At 52.8% G+C, this 18,354-nt stretch overlaps 1 protein-coding gene across 1 annotated transcript in view; it reads right to left on the bottom strand.

The window, feature by feature from the left end:
- Nucleotides 1-794: 794 nt before the first annotated feature.
- Nucleotides 795-18,354, bottom strand: part of LOC115536003 (uncharacterized) — a 75,590-nt gene continuing 58,030 nt past the window's right edge. The window contains exons 7-17 of the mRNA XM_030347660.1: nucleotides 18,073-18,124; nucleotides 17,209-17,385; nucleotides 15,391-15,507; nucleotides 12,134-12,294; nucleotides 10,826-10,895; nucleotides 10,340-10,457; nucleotides 8,768-8,829; nucleotides 7,756-7,926; nucleotides 1,842-3,974; nucleotides 1,392-1,772; nucleotides 795-1,301 (exon numbers count right to left, since the gene is read on the bottom strand). Of these exons, the coding sequence (XP_030203520.1) occupies nucleotides 795-1,301; nucleotides 1,392-1,772; nucleotides 1,842-3,974; nucleotides 7,756-7,926; nucleotides 8,768-8,829; nucleotides 10,340-10,457; nucleotides 10,826-10,895; nucleotides 12,134-12,294; nucleotides 15,391-15,507; nucleotides 17,209-17,385; nucleotides 18,073-18,124 (3,949 nt within the window). The remainder of the gene's footprint in view (nucleotides 1,302-1,391; nucleotides 1,773-1,841; nucleotides 3,975-7,755; nucleotides 7,927-8,767; nucleotides 8,830-10,339; nucleotides 10,458-10,825; nucleotides 10,896-12,133; nucleotides 12,295-15,390; nucleotides 15,508-17,208; nucleotides 17,386-18,072; nucleotides 18,125-18,354) is intronic.

Raw genomic sequence — 18,354 nt, 5'->3', positions numbered from 1 at the left:
AAACAAATCCAGAATTCCGGAGAAGCAAAGCTAACGGGAAATAGAGAAACAAACGAATAAACAACAGGGGTACGAAATAAACAACACAACCCATCAGTAATTAAAGCGCTGAACCGGCATGACGAAACAATACAGTGAGGACCGACCCGTAGTCCGTGTCCTCCCCGCAGGACAGGACAGACGACGGACCCGTGGTCCCCGTCCTCGCCACCCGGCTGCCTGGGCAACAGGTGGCTCAACACCACCCGGCTGCCTGGGCAACAGGTGGCTCCACACCACAACACCGCCTGGAGGGCGTCCCAGCTCCGCAGGGTGTAAACAGTCCGTAGAGGGGAAAGCAAAGGGGAGCGAAGCGCTTCAGTCCATCAGAAAGAAGAAGAGGGTGAACAAACACTCCCTTCTTTGTGAGCGCCAGGTTGCGTGGCAGGCTTCTGAGAGCGGTGAACACAGTGGTACAAAGGTTGTGAGCCCTCAGGAAGCGTCGGAACCTTGTGGACGTCTGACAGCAGCACCCTAAGCCCTTGACCGGCGGTCGCAGAGGAATCCCAGCGGATGGTTTGGAGTGTTCGTGTCGTGCTGTTGTCGTCGTGTTTCTGTCCGTAAACGGGAGGCGGCCGCCGTCTCCAACTCTTCAGCTCTATGGCGTGTGATTGGCTCAATGTCGTTCGCCGGTTCCTCGTGGGTTGTGCCGGAGCTCTTGTTCTAAGGAAGGGCTCAGTGTCGGTGACGAGGTCCCCCCGGCGTGGTCCCCGAGACAGACGCTCCCCTCCCGCGGGGCCTCACACCGCGGGGCCTCACACCTCGCTCTCCACGCTGGAGAACTGGGCCGAGCCCCTCCGGGAGCACAGGCTGCGGGCCTCCAGCGGAAGGCGGGGCGACGGGGGGCGCCGGGGGGGCCCGCCGCGCAGCCTCTGGTACTGCAGCTTGGCACTCGCTGAGGCCACGGAGGCGGGCTGGGGGGCCCCGGGGGTGAAGGAGACCCCCGAGGGGGAGGACACCGAGGAGGACGACGGCGGGGGGGCGTGGGCGGCGGAGGGAGGGGGCGCCGGCAGCGCGGGGAGAGGGGCCGGCGGGTCGGGGAGCAGCGGCGGCGGGGAGGAGGTCCGCCGGCCGCGCCCCGACCGGGACACCCGGCGGGGCGCCAGGTCGGACCGGCTGCCGGACCGGGACGGGTTCTGCGGGCGCTCGGGCCGGGAGGAAGAGGAGGAGAGGCGCTGGGCCCTGGGGGCGCCGCCGAAGCTCTGGCAGTGCTGGAACAGCTCCTCCTGGCTCCGGGAGGAGACCCAGGGCGCCGCCGGGGGCTGCGGGGGCGGGGGGGAGTAGCAGGAGGAGCAGGCCGCCGGGCCCCGCCCCCGGTCCTGGGCCCGCCTCCTGGGCTTCTCGTCCTGGACGTGGAGCTTGTCCACGGACCAGTAGCGGCGGGGGGGCGGCGGCGTGAGGGGGGGCGGGGGCCAGTGCGATCCTGGACCCCGACTTCTATCTTCTCTTTCTCCGGGCCGGCCTCCCCCCTGGCCGTCTCCCCCTCCTCCCCCTCCTCCCCCTGACACCCAGCCGCTCTCCCCGCCCCCCCAGCGCGGGGAGGGGTCCTCCCTGGAGGTGACGCTCCCGGACTTGTCCCTGGAGGGGTACGTGCCGAAGAACCAGCCCCCGCCCCCGATGCCGCCCACCGCCCGGCTCTCGTGGCCCTCCCAGTACCTCTCGAACTTCCCGAACTCCCCCGAGGAGCCCTCGTTGTCCGAGTAGATCCCGATCACCTCGTCGCGCTCCCTCTCCTCCTCCGAGGCCGTGCGCCCCGCCCCTCTCCTCCCCCCTCGCGCCTCCCCCCTCCTCCCCCCTCGCGCCTCCCTCCTCCTCCCCTCGTCCTCAGAGTCGTCGTCCTCCGCCTCCGACGCCCACTCCTGGAAGGACCGCCCCTCCTTGGGATGGAGCCCCCCTCCCCCCTCCCCCCCTCCTGCTCTCCCGCCCCTCCCGAGCAGAGCCCTCTTCTCCCCCTCCCTCTTCTCCCCCTCCCTCTCCTCCCCCTCCCTGTCCGAGCCTCTACTCCTGCGGGGCTTGGAAAGGGGAGGCAGCGGGGGGAGGAAGGCCGCCGGGCCGGCCCCCAGCGTGGGGGCCCCCAGCGCGGGGGCCCCCAGCGCGGGGGTCCCGGCGCCCCAGAACTTGACGGAGGAGGTGGGTTTGCCGCTGGCGTCGGGGAGGGCCTTGCTGTCCCTCCGGCGGTACGGCCGCTCCCTGCTCCTCCCGTCCCCCTGGTCTCCCCCCTCCTCCCCCCTGGGCTCCTCCCCCCTGGGCTCCTCCCCCGGGAGGTCCCAGCCGTAGCTCCGGACCGAGCTCTCGCTCTTCTTGCGGTAGGACTCCTCCCTCTTCTCCGGCTGGCCCGCCTCCTGCTCCGCCCTCTTCCTCTCCCTCTTCCTGGCCTCCTTCTTCTTCCTCCTCTTGGCCTTGCGGTGCTTGCGCTCCCTCTCCCTCTCCCGCTCCCGCTCCTCCCTCTTCTTGCTCTTCCTCCCCTTCCTCCTCCTCCGGCGCTCCTGCTCGCGCTCCTTCTGCCGGCCCTTCTCCTGGCGGGCCGGCGGCGGCGGCGGGCCCCTGTCCCGCCCCCGCTCCCCCCAGCTGGCCCACCACTCCTGCAGCTGGGCCAGCTGGCCGTCGGCCCGCCCCCTCAGCTCCTCCCTCGGGGGGCGGGGCTTGCGCGGCGGCAGCGGCGGCGGCGGCGGCGGGCTGCAGGGCAGCGAGCGTGACGAGGTGCGGCGGGAGCGCGCCTTCCTGCGCGCGGCGGCGGCGGCGGCGGCCAGCAGGCCGGACTCCTCCGTGAGGAGGTCCGAGTCCTCGGCCGGGTCGGCCTGGCGGTCCCCGGCGCGGTACCGGAAGCTCAGGGAGGAGTCGTAGGAGGAGGAGCAGGAGGACGGGGAGGAGCGGGAGCGGGAGCGGGACGAGGACGAGGAGGAGGACGAAGAGGAGGACGAAGAGGAGGAGGAGGCGCTGGAGCCGGAGGAGGAGAAGCGGCGCGGGGAGGAGGGCGTGGTGGGGGTGTGCGTGGGGGAGGAGAGGGAGACGGGCAGCGGGAGAGGAGGCGGGGGTCTCTGGCCCCGTCTCCCCAGGGCCTCCCTGGCGGGGTAGCGCCCCCCCCCGCGCCTCCCCAGGGGCAGGATGTTCTCGTACAGCGGCCCCGTGGAGCTCTCCCTGCGGGGGGGCCCCAGGCTGCCCCTCCTCCAGAAGGAGGAGGAGGAGGAGGCCCTGCGCTGGGGGGAGGCCGCCAGCAGGGGGGGGGGCTTGGAGATCACATGTCCCGGCGCGGGTTGCGGGGGGGCCTTGGGAGGGGGCGGTCGGGGCAGGCCCTTGGGGCCCCCCCGCGGGTTGGCCTGGGGGGTCTGCTGGCCGGGCCCCGGCGGGGGCTCCGCAGCGGGCCCCAGGCCCTCGGGGTCGATTGGCCCGTAGTACCGCTTGTACTCGTCCAGCCCGGGGTCCCCCGCTGCAGCCCGGACCCCGGGCCCCCCCCCTCCCCCTCCAGGCAGGGTCCAGGGCGGGCCCAGGCTGTGTTGGAGCGGCGGGGGCGGAGCCTGAAGCTCTGTGATGCCCCCGGCGAGGCCCCCGATCCCGACGCCCCCCCCGGGGGCCCCGGGGCCCCCCCCGCTCTTCTCCTTGGGCCGGTTCCAGCGGTCCACCACGGCCAGGCGCCGGTCGTGGCGGGGCAGGAAGGAGGAGCAGGGCATGGGGCCCTCCAGCAGGGGGCTGGTGGAGGGCCCCAGGGCCACGGCCGAGTGGGGGGGGGGCGGGGAGCCCGGCAGCAGGGTATAGGCCTGGCCCTGCGCCGGCTGCTGCTGCTGCGTCACCATGGCGATGGCGGTGGTGTTGGTGACGGTGGCGGTGACGAGGTGCTGCTGGGGGCCAGCGGGGGCCACGGTGTGGTACAGTGGCAGCGAGCCCTGGAGCCCGGGCGGGGACGTCTCGTCCTCGAAGCGGCAGCAGCTGTACATCCCCTGGAGAGACGGACGGGTCAGACGGCCGGGGGCCACAGCGCTAGCACACCGTAGGCCACAGCGCTAGCAGACCGTAGGCCACAGCGCTTGCACACAGTAGGCCACAGCGCTAGCAGACCATAGGCCACAGCGCTAGCACACCGTAGGCCACAGCGCTAGCACACAGTAGGCCACAGCGCTAGCACACCGTAGGCCACAGCGCTAGCAGACCGTAGGCTACAGTGTAGGCCACAGTGCTATCAGACTGTGGGCTACAGCGCTAACAGACAGTAGGCTACAGCATAGGCTACAGCGCTATCAGACTGTGGGCTACAGCGCTAGCAGACCGTAGGCTAAAGCGCTAGCACACTGTAGGCCACAGCGCTAGCACACCATAGGCCACAGCGCTAGCACACTGTAGGCTACAGCGTAGGCTACAGCGCTACTAGGCCGGGGGCCACAGCGCTAGCAGACCGTAGGCTACAGCGGAGGTTACAGCGCTATCAGACTGTGGGCTACAGCGCTAGCTGACCGTAGGCTACAGTGTAGGCTACAGCGCTAACACACCGTAGGCCACAGCGCTAGCAGACTATAGGCCACAGCGCTAGCAGACCATAAGCTACAGTGTAGGCTAAAGCGCTAGCAGACCGTAGGCCACAGCGCTAGCACACCGTAGGCCACAGCGCTAGCAGACTGTGGGCTACAGCGCTAGCAGACTGTAGGCTACAGCGCTAGCAGACTGTTGGCTACAGCACTAGCAGACCATAGGCTACAGCGCTAGTCGACCGTAGGCTACATCGCTAGCAGACTGTTGGCTACAGCGCTAGCAGACCGTGTGCAAAATTCAGCACACATTTACAGTCGGTGCTAATGTAATATCTTCTACCTTTAGTTTTGTTTGTGCTACCATTATGTGGGCCAATTCTGACAGCTACGTTAGCCCCCAGCAGCGCAGGTAGTCTAACAGGTCCGTCCGGAGAGACGGCTTATCCTCAGACAGAGAGGGTGGAACAAATTGTGTCTGACCGACACGTCCAAGTGTCTCCTGTTCAGAACCAAGGGATTGAAGCAGCTGTCATGTTGAATCAGACCCAACCTTCTCTGCTACAGACTCAGAACCCAGCCTCCCCCCTCCTCTGCTCCTCCCCCACACTCCCTGATCCGACCTCACCTCCTCCCTCCTCTCCTTTTATCTCCTCTCCTCACCTCCTGAGGAGAGGAGATATATATATATATATATATATATATACACAGATACACAGATAGATAGATAGATAGATAGATAGATAGATAGATAGATAGATAGATAGATAGATAGATAGATAGATAGATAGATAGATAGATAGATAGATAGATAGATAGATAGATAGATAGATCCCTTAGTCATCTGAATATAAGACAATGTTTTTGTTCTAAATATACATCTGAGTATGGTGGTCTGATATCCGCGATGTAGAAAAAATTATGGAACAACAGGGAGAGCAGGGGGAACACTAGAGGGCGCCACAGCGATGAATCAACAGGGAGAGCAGGGGGAACACTAGAGGGCGCCACAGCGATGAATCAACAGGGAGAACACTAGAGGGCGCTAGAGGGTGCCACAGCATGAATCAACAGGGAGAGCAGGGGGAACACTAGAGGGCGCCACAGCGATGATTCTTGACGGTGTTCAGTGTGTTTTAAATTTTGTGACAAATTTATCCAAATATTGAATCAATGGTGTTAAAAAAATTTTTCCAATGAATTATGACTAGAATTTTCAAATAAAATAATTTCTGAAGAAAACAAAATTGTCCGCAAAAAGTTTTTTTTTTCACAAAATTAGTCTTATATTGAGGGTCGTATTATAGTCGGGTGAACACGGCACATATAGATAGATACATACATTATATACATACATATAGCTCTATAATTCTATATGTATGTAACAGATATATACATACATATAGCTCTATACTTTTATATGTATAGATCAGATATATACATACATATAGCTCTATAATTCTATAAGTATAGATCAGATATATACATACATGTAGCTCTATAATTCTATATGTATAGATCAGATATATATAGGGATGGGGATCGTTAATATTTATAGATATCGATACCTTTATCGATTACTCCTTAACGATCCGAGTCTTTATCGATACTTTTCTATTAATTGGTGGAAATATGACGCGTTTTAGTGATGAGGAAAATAGTTAGGAAATAAATAATTGTATTTAAAATGTAATATGTAATTCTTAATAAATATTGTCATCAGTAGTTTTAATTATACATACTAAAATTATTAGAGCACTATACAACTGTATTAGTAATACAGAAACATGAGTAATACAGTATTACTCATGTTTCTCACCAAAAACTCAATTTACTGTTTCTTTATGTTATATTTGAACGCATCATGATAACCAACAGTCATTTTACTGAACCAACCTCAACACATCATCACGCAGCACATCTGAAACTTTATATACTTTTTAAGATAACTAGCTTGTATGCTGCCGATACAACACCGATTTCACAATTGGATAACTATTTGTAACTGACGGGAGTCAGAGACTAGCGAAAATGTCAATGTGTGCGATTACCGCTCGTAGTTTGAGTGGATGATTAAGACAGGCCCGTCTGTGGTGCGACAGGAGACGGAGGAGACAGTCTTTTAAACTCGGAGACAGTCGAAGGTACTGCAATTGGCCTTTATTTGATGCACAATGCGAATGTGGTTGGCCATTGAGGCTGTGTTCCCCCCTTTACAATAAATGATTTTCGCCCTTTTCGCCCGTTCAGCCATCCTCGCGAGCAAAGTTAACCGCCGGACTTCACTTGTTTTACTGGTAATACCTGTTTGCTTACAATTTCATTCAAAAACATTGGTGGACACGCTGCAGTGATTGGATTGATTTGACTTGAATGCCGTGAGGCGACTCGAGGGACACTATTACGTTACAGGACCTACGGGCGGAAAAGAATGGGAGGGACGGGACTCGATAGTGGCATCGATAAGCCCAAACGGTAATGATTTTCGGATTTTGAAAAAAGTGGACCCGGGTCCTTGATAGATCCGTGTTTGGATCCCCATCCCGAGATATGTACATACGTATAGCTGTATAATTCTATATGTATAGATCAGATATATACATACGTATAGCTCTATAATTCTATATGTATAGATCAGATATATACATACGTATAGCTCTATAATTCTATATGTATAGATCAGATATATACATACGTATAGCTCTATAATTCTATATGTATAGATCAGATATGTACATACGTATAGCTCTATAATTCTATATGTATAGGTCAGATATGTACATACGTATAGCTCTATAATTCTATATGTATAGGTCAGATATATACATATGTATAGCTCTATAATTCTATATGTATAGATCAGATATGTACATACGTATAGCTCTATAATTCTATATGTATAGATCAGATATATACATACGTATAGCTCTATAATTCTATATGTATAGATCAGATATATACATACGTATAGCTCTATAATTCTAAATGTATAGATCAGATATATACATACGTATAGCTCTATAATTCTATATGTATAGATCAGATATATACATACGTATAGCTCTATAATTCTATATGTATAGATCAGATATATACATACGTTTAGCTCTATAATTCTATATGTATAGATCAGATATGTACAGACGTATAGCTCTATACGTATAGCTCTATAATTCTATATGTATAGATCAGATATATACATACGTTTAGCTCTATACATATAGCTCTATAATTCTATATGTATAGGTCTCTAACTCACCCGGCTCAGCGCCAGGAGGAAGTCCATTCCGCCGGAGCGGGTCATGCAGTGCCGTAGCTTCCAGTAGACCAGGTGCTCCCAGGCGAACACCAGCATGCTGAGGCCCATGGCCACCAGCAGCATGTAGAAGACCCCCGCCATGTTGTCGATGTCCAGCTTACTGCTCATCACCTAGGAGACCGGGGGGGGGAGGAGAGGGGTACCCATGACACAGGGCTGAGAGGGCCTGTCAATCACCACTAGCATGACTGGCCCGTCGCCATAGCGACTGTCTAACCCCTACCTGCACCTTAATGACCTGTCTCTGTACTGTCTAACCCCTACCTGCTCCTTAATGACCTGTCTCTGTACTGTCTAACCCCTACCTGCTCCTTAACGACCTGTCTCTGTACTGTCTAACCCCTACCTGCTCCTTAATGACCTGTCTCTGTACTGTCTAACCCCTACCTGCTCCTTAACGACCTGTCTCTGTACTGTCTAACCCCTACCTGCTCCTTAATGACCCGTCTCTGTACTGTCTAACCCCTACCTGCTCCTTAATGACCTGTCTCTGTACTGTCTAACCCTACATGGTCCTTAATGACCTGTCTCTGTACTGTCTAACCCCTACCTGCTCCTTAATGACCTGTCTCTGTACTGTCTAACCCCTACCTGCTCCTTAATGACCTGTCTCTGTACTGTCTAACCCCTACCTGCTCCTTAATGACCTGTCTCTGTACTGTCTAACCCCTACCTGCTCCTTAATGACCTGTCTCTGTACCGTCTAACCCCTACCTGCTCCTTAACGACCTGTCTCTGTACTGTCTAACCCCTACCTGCTCCTTAATGACCTGTCTCTGTACTGTCTAACCCCTACCTGCTCGTTAATGACCTGTCTCTGTACTGTCTAACCCCTACCTGCTCCTTAATGAGCCGTCTCTGTACTGTCTAACCCCTACCTGATCCTTCATGACCTGTCTCTACTGTCCAACACCCACCTGCTCTGTACTGTCTAACCCCTAATATGGTTCACCTCGATCTTGTCATTGTGGCAGATCCCCGACAGCCAGAGTCGCTCCAACATGTCGATCTCATCTGTGGAGAAAACAAATAAAGCTTAAGAGGAGGGGGAGGAGGGGGTAGTGGGACCCCTCTCTCCAGGGGGGGGGGGGGGGGGGGGGGGGACAGACGGGTACTGAGGCCTCTCTCCAGGGGGGGGGGTCTGAAGACAGACCTGCACAGAGACTTACCCGCTAGGTCTCCCAAGCTACTGCGCTAATGATGCTACGGAGACAGGAAACTGATAACGTCCCTCGTGATCAAAGGACTCTCTCCCTCTCTCTGGATAGACTCAACAATGCTACTGCAGGCTTAGAATGCTACAGGCAAGTATAGGCTATGGAGACAATGCTCCTGTTAGCCAGCTAAGCTATACAGCGTAGCCCATTCTGATGTTGGCCTATAAAGCGCCGGCGCTATCATGCTTCCACCTATAATCCACTAATGCTTATGTTGACGCATTCCAAGAATTCAAAGTGCTGAACGTATGCTAATGATATGCTAATGCTGCAGCACGCTCCAGGAGGAATGGATCCTGTTAAAGAAGCAGATTTTAGACGACAGAGGGGAATTAATTAATGCGAGAAACCAAAAATGGAGATCAGGGCACGGAAAATAGAACGACCAAAAAAGCACAAACAGCAAAATAAGAGAAAGAAACCGAGAAATGCGTCTGAGCTCTGAGAGAGGAGATCAGAGGCTCTGGGTCGCCTCGGGACAGCTCATACACAAGAAGCTCCTCTCAAGGTGAGCCCCCACATCACAGAGAGTCTCCCCCTCCCCCCCTCACCACCCTCCCCCTCACTACCCTCTCCCCCCTTCCCCCCTCACCCCCTCACCGTCCCCCACTAGCCGCAGCAGGGCCAGGTCCAGGGGTCTCCCCCTCACCCTCTCCCCCTCACCGTCCCCCACTAGCTGCAGCAGGGCCAGGTCCAGGGGTCTCCCCCTCACCCTCCCCCCTCTCCCCCTCACCGTCCCCCACTAGCTGCAGCAGGGCCAGGTCCAGGGGTCTCCCCCTCCCCCTCCCCCCTCTCCCCCTCACCGTCCCCCACTAGCTGCAGCAGGGCCAGGTCCAGGGGTCTCCCCCTCCCCCCTCTCCCCCTCACCGTCCCCCACTAGCTGCAGCAGGGCCAGGTCCAGGGGTCTCCCCCTCTCCACTCTCACCCACTCCCCCTCCCCCTCACCGTCCCCCACTAGCTGCAGCAGGGCCAGGTCCAGGGGTCTCCCCCTCCCCCCTCTCCCCCTCACCGTCCCCCACTAGCTGCAGCAGGGCCAGGTCCAGGGGTCTCCCCCTCTCCACTCTCACCCACTCCCCCTCCCCCTCACCGTCCCCCACTAGCTGCAGCAGGGCCAGGTCCAGGGGTCTCCCCCTCTCCACTCTCACCCACTCCCTCTCCCCCTCACCGTCCCCCACTAGCTGCAGCAGGGCCAGGTCCAGGGGTCTCCCCCTCCCCCCTCTCCCCCTCACCGTCCCCCACTAGCTGCAGCAGGGCCAGGTCCAGGGGTCTCCCCCTCTCCACTCTCACCCACTCCCCCTCCCCCTCACCGTCCCCCACTAGCTGCAGCAGGGCCAGGTCTAGGGGTCTCTTCCAGCGGGACGTCTTGTGCAGCGCGATGCCGTAGCCCGTCGTGGCGAACACCTTCCCTGAGCCGATGGTCATCACCTGAAACACACACACACACACACACACACACACACACACACACACACACACACACACACACACACACACACACACACACACACACACACACACACACACACACACATTTTGATACTTTATTTTTATCCACCATCACAGTACAACGGACAGGATTAAAATATTTTCAGAGATGAGATAGGTCACAGATATGGAGCACAGACAGACAGACAGACAGACAGACAGACAGACAGACAGACAGAGCCCTGCCAGCCTTAACCTGTGTGTGTGTGTGTGTGTATGTGTGTGTATGTGCGTGCGTGCGTGCGTGCGTGCGTGCGTGCGTGCGTGCGTGCGTGCGTGCGTGCGTGTGTGTGTGTGCGCGTGTGTACCTTGCAGCCCTCGTCCTTGCGGGCCATGTAGTTGAGCACGGCCGCATCGTAGATGAAGGCATCCAGCTTCCTGAGGAAGAGGAGGAGGAGGAAGAGGAGGAGGAGGAGGAAGAGGAGGGGGAGGAGGAGGAGAGGGAGGAGGAGGAAGAGGAGGGGGAGGAGGAGGAGGAGGAGGAGAGGAGGAGCAGGAGAGGAAGAAGAGGAGGAGGGGGAGGAGGAGAGGGAGGAGGAGGAAGAGGAGGGGGAAGAGGAAGAGGAGGAGGAAGAGGAGGAAGAGAGGAGAAGGGAGAGGTAGAGGAAGAGGAGGAAGATGAGGAAGAGGAAGAGGAAGAGGAGGAGGAGGAAGAGGAGGAGGAGGAGGAGAGGAGGGGAGGAGGAGGAGGAGGGGGAAGAGGAAGAGGAGGTGGGGAGGAAGGTTAGAGAGCCTGCCTCTACTCTAATGAGTCATGATGTAATCACTGAGGAGGACATGAAGGAACGCTAATGTAGCTTCAATACGCTCTCACACTCTTTGAAAAGTGGACGAAAAACACATGAAAGAGGAAAACGACCAAGAATAGAGAGAGAGAGAGAGAGAGAGAGAGAGAGAGAGAGAGAGAGAGAGAGAGAGAGGAGGGAGAGAGAGAGAGAGAGAGAGAGAGAGAGAGAGAGAGAGAGAGAGAGAGGGAGAGAGAGGGAGGGAGGGAGAGAGAGAGAGAGAGAGAGAGAGAGAGAGAACTAATCATAAGAGGGAGGTACAGTAATCTTAGCTGCATGAAGGAGAGAGCGCACTGGGGTCTGGGGGGGAGGGGGGAGAGGGGGGAGGGGGGAGCTGAGGGGGGGACAGGAGCAGAGACATGGTTCCACACGCCCCATTGACCCCCGCCTTGTCGGCTCTGGAAGTATGCATATGCTCGTGTGTGTGTGTTAGTGTGAGTGTGTCACTGTGCGTGATGGCCTCCTCCTCCCTCCCTCCCCCCTACTCCCTCCCCCTCCCCCCCCCCCCCTCCCTCCCCCCCTCCTCCTCCCCCCCTCCTCCTCCCCCCTGCTCCTCACCCGGTCTTCAGGTTCTCGATGGCCTCCCCCCCTCCCTCCCCCCTCCTCACCCGGTCTTCAGGTTCTCGATGGCCTCCTCCCCCCCTCCTCCTCCCCCCTCCTCACCCGGTCTTCAGGTTCTCGATGCCCTTCTCCCCCCCTCCTCCACCCCCCTCCTCACCCGGTGTTGAGGTTCTCGATGGCCTCCTCCCCCCCTCCTCCTCCTCCCCCCTCCTCACCCGGTCTTGAGGTTCTCGATGGCCTCCTCCCCCCCTCCTCCTCCCCCCTCCTCACCCGGTCTTGAGGTTCTCGATGGCCTCCTCCACCCCCTTCTGGTTGTTGCGGGTCATGAACTGGTGCATGTTGGGGTAGTTGGACCGGATGTTCTCCTCTGTGCTGCCATTGGGCACCGTGCCGAACCTCAGGGGGGGGTACTGCTCAGTGGGCTGCTGGAACTGAGGGTGGGGGGGGGACTGACGTCATCTACTGGGTACTAAAGCATCAGTATATACATCATCTACTGGGTACTAATACATCAGTATATACCTCATCTACTGGGTACTAATACATCATCTACTGGGTACTAATACATCAGTATATACATCATCTACTGGGTACTAATACATCAGTATATACATCATCTACTGGGTACTAATACATCAGTATATACATCATCTACTGGGTACTAATACATCAGTATATATACATCATCTACTGGGTACCAATACATCAGTATATACATCATCTACTGGGTACTAATACATCAGTATATATACATCATCTACTGGGTACTAATACATCAGTATATACATCATCTACTGGGTACTAATACATCAGTATATACATCATCTACTGGGTACTAATACATCAGTATATACATCATCTACTGGGTACTAATACATCAGTATATACATCATCTACTGGGTACTAATACATCAGTATATACATCATCTACTGGGTACTAATACATCATCTACTGGGTACTAATACATCAGTATATACCTCATCTACTGGGTACTAATACATCAGTATATACATCATCTACTGGGTACTAATACATCAGTATATATACATCATCTACTGGGTACTAATACATCAGTATATACATCATCTACTGGGTACTAATACATCAGTATATGTACATCATCTACTGGGTACTAATACATCATCTACTGGGTACTAATACATCAGTATATACATCATCTACTGGGTACTAATACATCAGTATATACCTCATCTACTGGGTACTAATACATCAGTATATACCTCATCTACTGGGTACTAATACATCAGTATATACCTCATCTACTGGGTACTAATACATCAGTATATACATCATCTACTGGGTACTAATACATCAGTATATACCTCATCTACTGGGTACTAATACATCAGTATATACATCATCTACTGGGTACTAATACATCAGTATATATATCATCTACTGGGTACTAATACATCAGTATATACCTCATCTACTGGGTACTAATACATCAGTATATACCTCATCTACTGGGTACTAATACATCAGTATATACATCATCTACTGGGTACTAATACATCAGTATATACATCATCTACTGGGTACTAATACATCAGTATATACATCATCTACTGGGTACTAATACATCATCTACTGGGTACTAATACATCAGTATATACCTCATCTACTGGGTACTAATACATCAGTATATACATCATCTACTGGGTACTAATACATCAGTATATATACATCATCTACTGGGTACTAATACATCAGTATATACATCATCTACTGGGTACTAATACATCAGTATATACATCATCTACTGGGTACTAATACATCAGTATATGTACATCATCTACTGGGTACTAATACATCATCTACTGGGTACTAATACATCAGTATATACATCATCTACTGGGTACTAATACATCAGTATATACCTCATCTACTGGGTACTAATACATCAGTATATACCTCATCTACTGGGTACTAATACATCAGTATATACCTCATCTACTGGGTACTAATACATCAGTATATACATCATCTACTGGGTACTAATACATCAGTATATACCTCATCTACTGGGTACTAATACATCAGTATATACATCATCTACTGGGTACTAATACATCAGTATATATATCATCTACTGGGTACTAATACATCAGTATATACCTCATCTACTGGGTACTAATACATCAGTATATACCTCATCTACTGGGTACTAATACATCAGTATATACATCATCTACTGGGTACTAATACATCAGTATATACCTCATCTACTGGGTACGAATACATCAGTATATACATCTTCTACTGGGTACTTATACATCAGTATATATATCATCTACTGGGTACTAATACATCAGCATATACATCTTCTACTGTGTACTTATACATCAGTATATATATCATCTACTGGGTACTAATACATCAGTATATACATCATCTACTGGGTACTAATACATCAATATATACCTCATCTACTGGGTACTAATACATCAGTATATACCTCATCTACTGGGTACTAATACATCAGTATATATATCATCTACTGGGTACTAATACATCAGTATATATATCATCTACTGGGTACTAATACATCAGTATATATATCATCTACTGGGTACTAATACATCATCTACAGGTTACTAATGCATCAGTATATATTAGTGCCGTCAGTTAAACGCGTTATTAACAGCGTTAACGCAAACCAAATTTAACGGCGTTAATTTTTTTATCGCGCGATTAACGCAATTCTTTTATTTAAAAAAAAATAAAAGAACAGGGTGATCCAAAAAAAAAAGCCTATAGTGCAATTAAACGAACATAAAAACATACTGCCTTGAACATAGCAGTCAGGCTACTGCTTCTTTGTTTTGAGCCAAAGAAAAAAATAAAAACTCTACTTGTCCATCAAACCCTCCACGACCCTCTCTCCCACCTCAAGTCCATACATAAATAACAACCGGTACCAAACTTTGCAGCCCGTATTTCACTAAAACCCCCTCCATCAGTCACATAACACCTGTCCTGCAGCAACTCCATCGGCTCCCCATTAAATATCGCATCATTTACAAGATCCTGCTTCTCACTTTCAAGGCCATCAACGATCTTGCCCCTCAGTATCTCACCGAGCTCCTCCATGTCAAGACACCCACCCGTTCTCTCAGATTGTCTCCCCACCTCTGGAACTCTCTGCCTCATGACATCCAGCACTCCAGCTCCATCACCTTCAAATCGCACCTGAAAACGTGTCTATTCAGCCAAGCCTACTCCCTTTAAGTCAGTTGCATTCTTGGGACTAGAATGACCACATTGTTTTTCTCTTGCACACTGTTTTATTATGTTGTTGTTGTTGTTGTTGTTGTTGTTGTTGTTGTTGTTGTTGTTGTTGTTGTTGTTGTTTGGTTGCTATTATGAATGTTTGATTTTGTAAGGTGACCTTGAGTGTCAAGAAAGGCACCCCCTCCTCCTCCTCCTCCTCCTCCACCTCCACCTCCACCTCCTCCTCCTCCTCCCCCCCCCCCCCTCCTCCTCCTCCTCCTCCTCCACCTACCTTCTTGTCGCTGAGTCCGGACACGGTGTCGATGTACTCCTCCTGGATCATGAAGGCTGCCAGGTTGGCCGTGTAGGAGGCCAGGAAGATGACAGCGAAGAACGCCCAAACCAGCACCTACACCACCCAACAGCACCACCCAACAGCACCACCCAACACAGAGAAACACCAGAGGTTAGCCCCCACCACCCAACAGCACCACCCAACAGCACCACCAAACAGCACCACCCTACAGCACCACCCAACAGCACCACCCCAACACACAGCACCACCAGAGGTAAGTTTCATAACAAGAGAACTTGTTTCAGCTCAGAGTGATCTTTAAGATAAGGAGGAGATACAGAAAAGTGTAACGGATCTTTAAGATAAGAATGTACTGAGTTCTGATCAACCCGTAAGATAAGGGAGACCTACTCTGCCTCTGAGTGGATCTTTAAGATAAGAATGTACTGAGTTCTGATCAACCCGTAAGATAAGGGAGACCTACTCTGCCTCTGAGTGGATCTTTAAGATAAGAATGTACTGAGTTCTGATCAACCCGTAAGATAAGGGAGACCTACTCTGCCTCTGAGTGGATCTTTAAGATAAGAATGTACTGAGTTCTTCTGATCAACCCGTAAGATAAGGGAGACCTACTCTGCCTCTGAGTGGATCTTTAAGATAAGAATATACTGAGCTCTGATCAACCCGTAAGATAAGGGAGTCCTACTCTGCCTCTGATTGGATCTTTAAGATAAGAATCTACTGAGTTCTGATCAACCCGTAAGATAAGGGAGACCTACTCTGCCTCTGAGTGGATCTTTAAGATAAGAATGTACTGAGTTCTGATCAACCAGTAAGATAAGGGAGACCTACTCTGCCTCTGAGTGGATCTTTAAGATAAGAATGTACCGAGTTCTGATCAACCCGTAAGGTAAGGGAGGCCTACTCTGCCTCTGAGTGGATCTTTAAGATAAGAATATACTGAGCTCTGATCAACCCGTAAGATAAGGGAGACCTACTCTGCCTCTGAGTGGATCTTTAAGATAAGAATGTACTGAGTTCTGATCAACCAGTAAGATAAGGGAGACCTACTCTGCCTCTGAGTGGATCTTTAAGATAAGAATGTACCGAGTTCTGATCAACCCGTAAGGTAAGGGAGGCCTACTCTGCCTCTGAGTGGATCTTTAAGATAAGAATGTACTGAGTTCTGATCAACCCGTAAGATAAGGGAGACCTACTTTGCCTCTGAACGGATCTTTAAGATAAGAATGTACTGAGTTCTGATCAACCAGTAAGATAAGGGGGACCTACTCTGCCTCTGAGTGGATCTTTAAGATAAGAATGTACTGAGTTCTGATCAACCCGTAAGATAAGGGAGACCTACTCTGCCTCTGAGTGGATCTTTAAGATAAGAATGTACTGAGTTCTGATCAACCAGTAAGATAAGGGGGACCTACTCTGCCTCTGAGTGGATCTTTAAGATAAGAATGTACTGAGTTCTGATCAACCCGTAAGATAAGGGAGACCTACTCTGCCTCTGAGTGGATCTTTAAGATAAGAATGTACTGAGTTCTGATCAACCCGTAAGATAAGGGAGACCTACTCTGCCTCTGAGTGGATCTTTAGGAGACGTTTCCAAGGACGTTTGACCAGGAAGATTAAGTTACTTAAGTTGAAATGTTTCCTTAAGATAAGGGGGATGTTAGCCAGTCAGGTAGTCGCCGTGGTAACGGAGATTGGTAGGGAACCTATGAGACCGAAACAGCCAGCGGCCATCTTGGTTCTGATCCTGTGTGTAGAACTAAGATGGCCACCGGTGGGACGGGCTCCACTCACCATGATCTTGCTGGTGGTTCCTCGCGGGTTCTCCACAGGAACCGAGTTGTTGAACACCAGCGCCCAGAGCAGCCAGATGGACTTACCGATGGTGAACTTTGACCCCCCAGACCCTACAGGAGAGAGAGAGAGAGAGAGAGAGAGAGAGGTCTCAAACAGGTCATCATGCTCTTGGGTCTCAAAGGTATAAGAGGTTCTCTCTTTCTGTGGTTCTGTCTGTGGTTCTCTCTGTCTGGTTCTGTCTGTTGTTCTGTCTGCGGTTCACCGTCTGTGGTTCTGTCTGTGGTTCTGTCTGTGGTTCTCTCTGTCTGTGGTTCCCTCTGTCCGTGGTTCTGTCTGTGGTTCTGTCTGTGGTTCTCTGTCTGTGGTTCTGTCTGTGGTTCTCTGTCTGTGGTTCTGTCTGTGGTTCTCTCTGTCTGCGGTTCTCTCTGTCTGCGGTTCTCTCTGTCTGCGGTTCTCTCCGTCTGTGGTTCTCTCTGTCTGCGGTTCTCTCTGTCTGCGGTTCTCTCTGTCTGTGGTTCCCTCTGTCTGCGGTTCTCTCTGTCTGCGGTTCTGTCTGCGGTTCTGTCTGCGGTTCTGTCTGCGGTTCTGCCTGCGGTTCTGTCTGTGGTTCTGTCTGTCTGTGGGCATCTGCCCGCGGCCGACAGACCAACACTCATTTTCACCACTCATGTTGTTTTGAAGTGTAAGAGCGCGTATGTGTTTGTGTGTGTGTGTACGTGCGTGCGTGCGTGCGTGCGTGTGCATGCGTGCGTGCGGGCGGGCGGGCGTGCGTGCGTGCTCTCTAATCAGGTCGGATCCTGAGCTCTTTATCAAACCTTCAGGATCAGCGGGGAACCGACCAATCACAGAGAACTAGCGCACGATGAAGACTGCGAGTGAGATGAGAAGGATGAGGAAGATGAGGAAGGGGCAGCTAAACAAACAGGAAGGACCCCCCCCTCCCCACACTCACGTAGGTTGGCTGTTGGTTGAGCGTAACAAGGTGCACTCTGGGTAAACAGAGCGCTAGCTGTGATGATGTAGCTAACCTGAATCAGTCAATCAGCCAATCACAGCCTTGATCTAGGTTATACTGGAGGAGGGGGCCGCACGCACCCGCACCCGCACACACACACACACACACACACACAACTCTGTCTGTCT

The sequence above is a fragment of the Gadus morhua genome, chromosome 22 (genome assembly GCF_902167405.1).
Source record: "Gadus morhua chromosome 22, gadMor3.0, whole genome shotgun sequence".
NCBI lineage: Eukaryota > Metazoa > Chordata > Actinopteri > Gadiformes > Gadidae > Gadus > Gadus morhua.
This window is presented reverse-complemented; position numbering and strand designations above follow the sequence as displayed.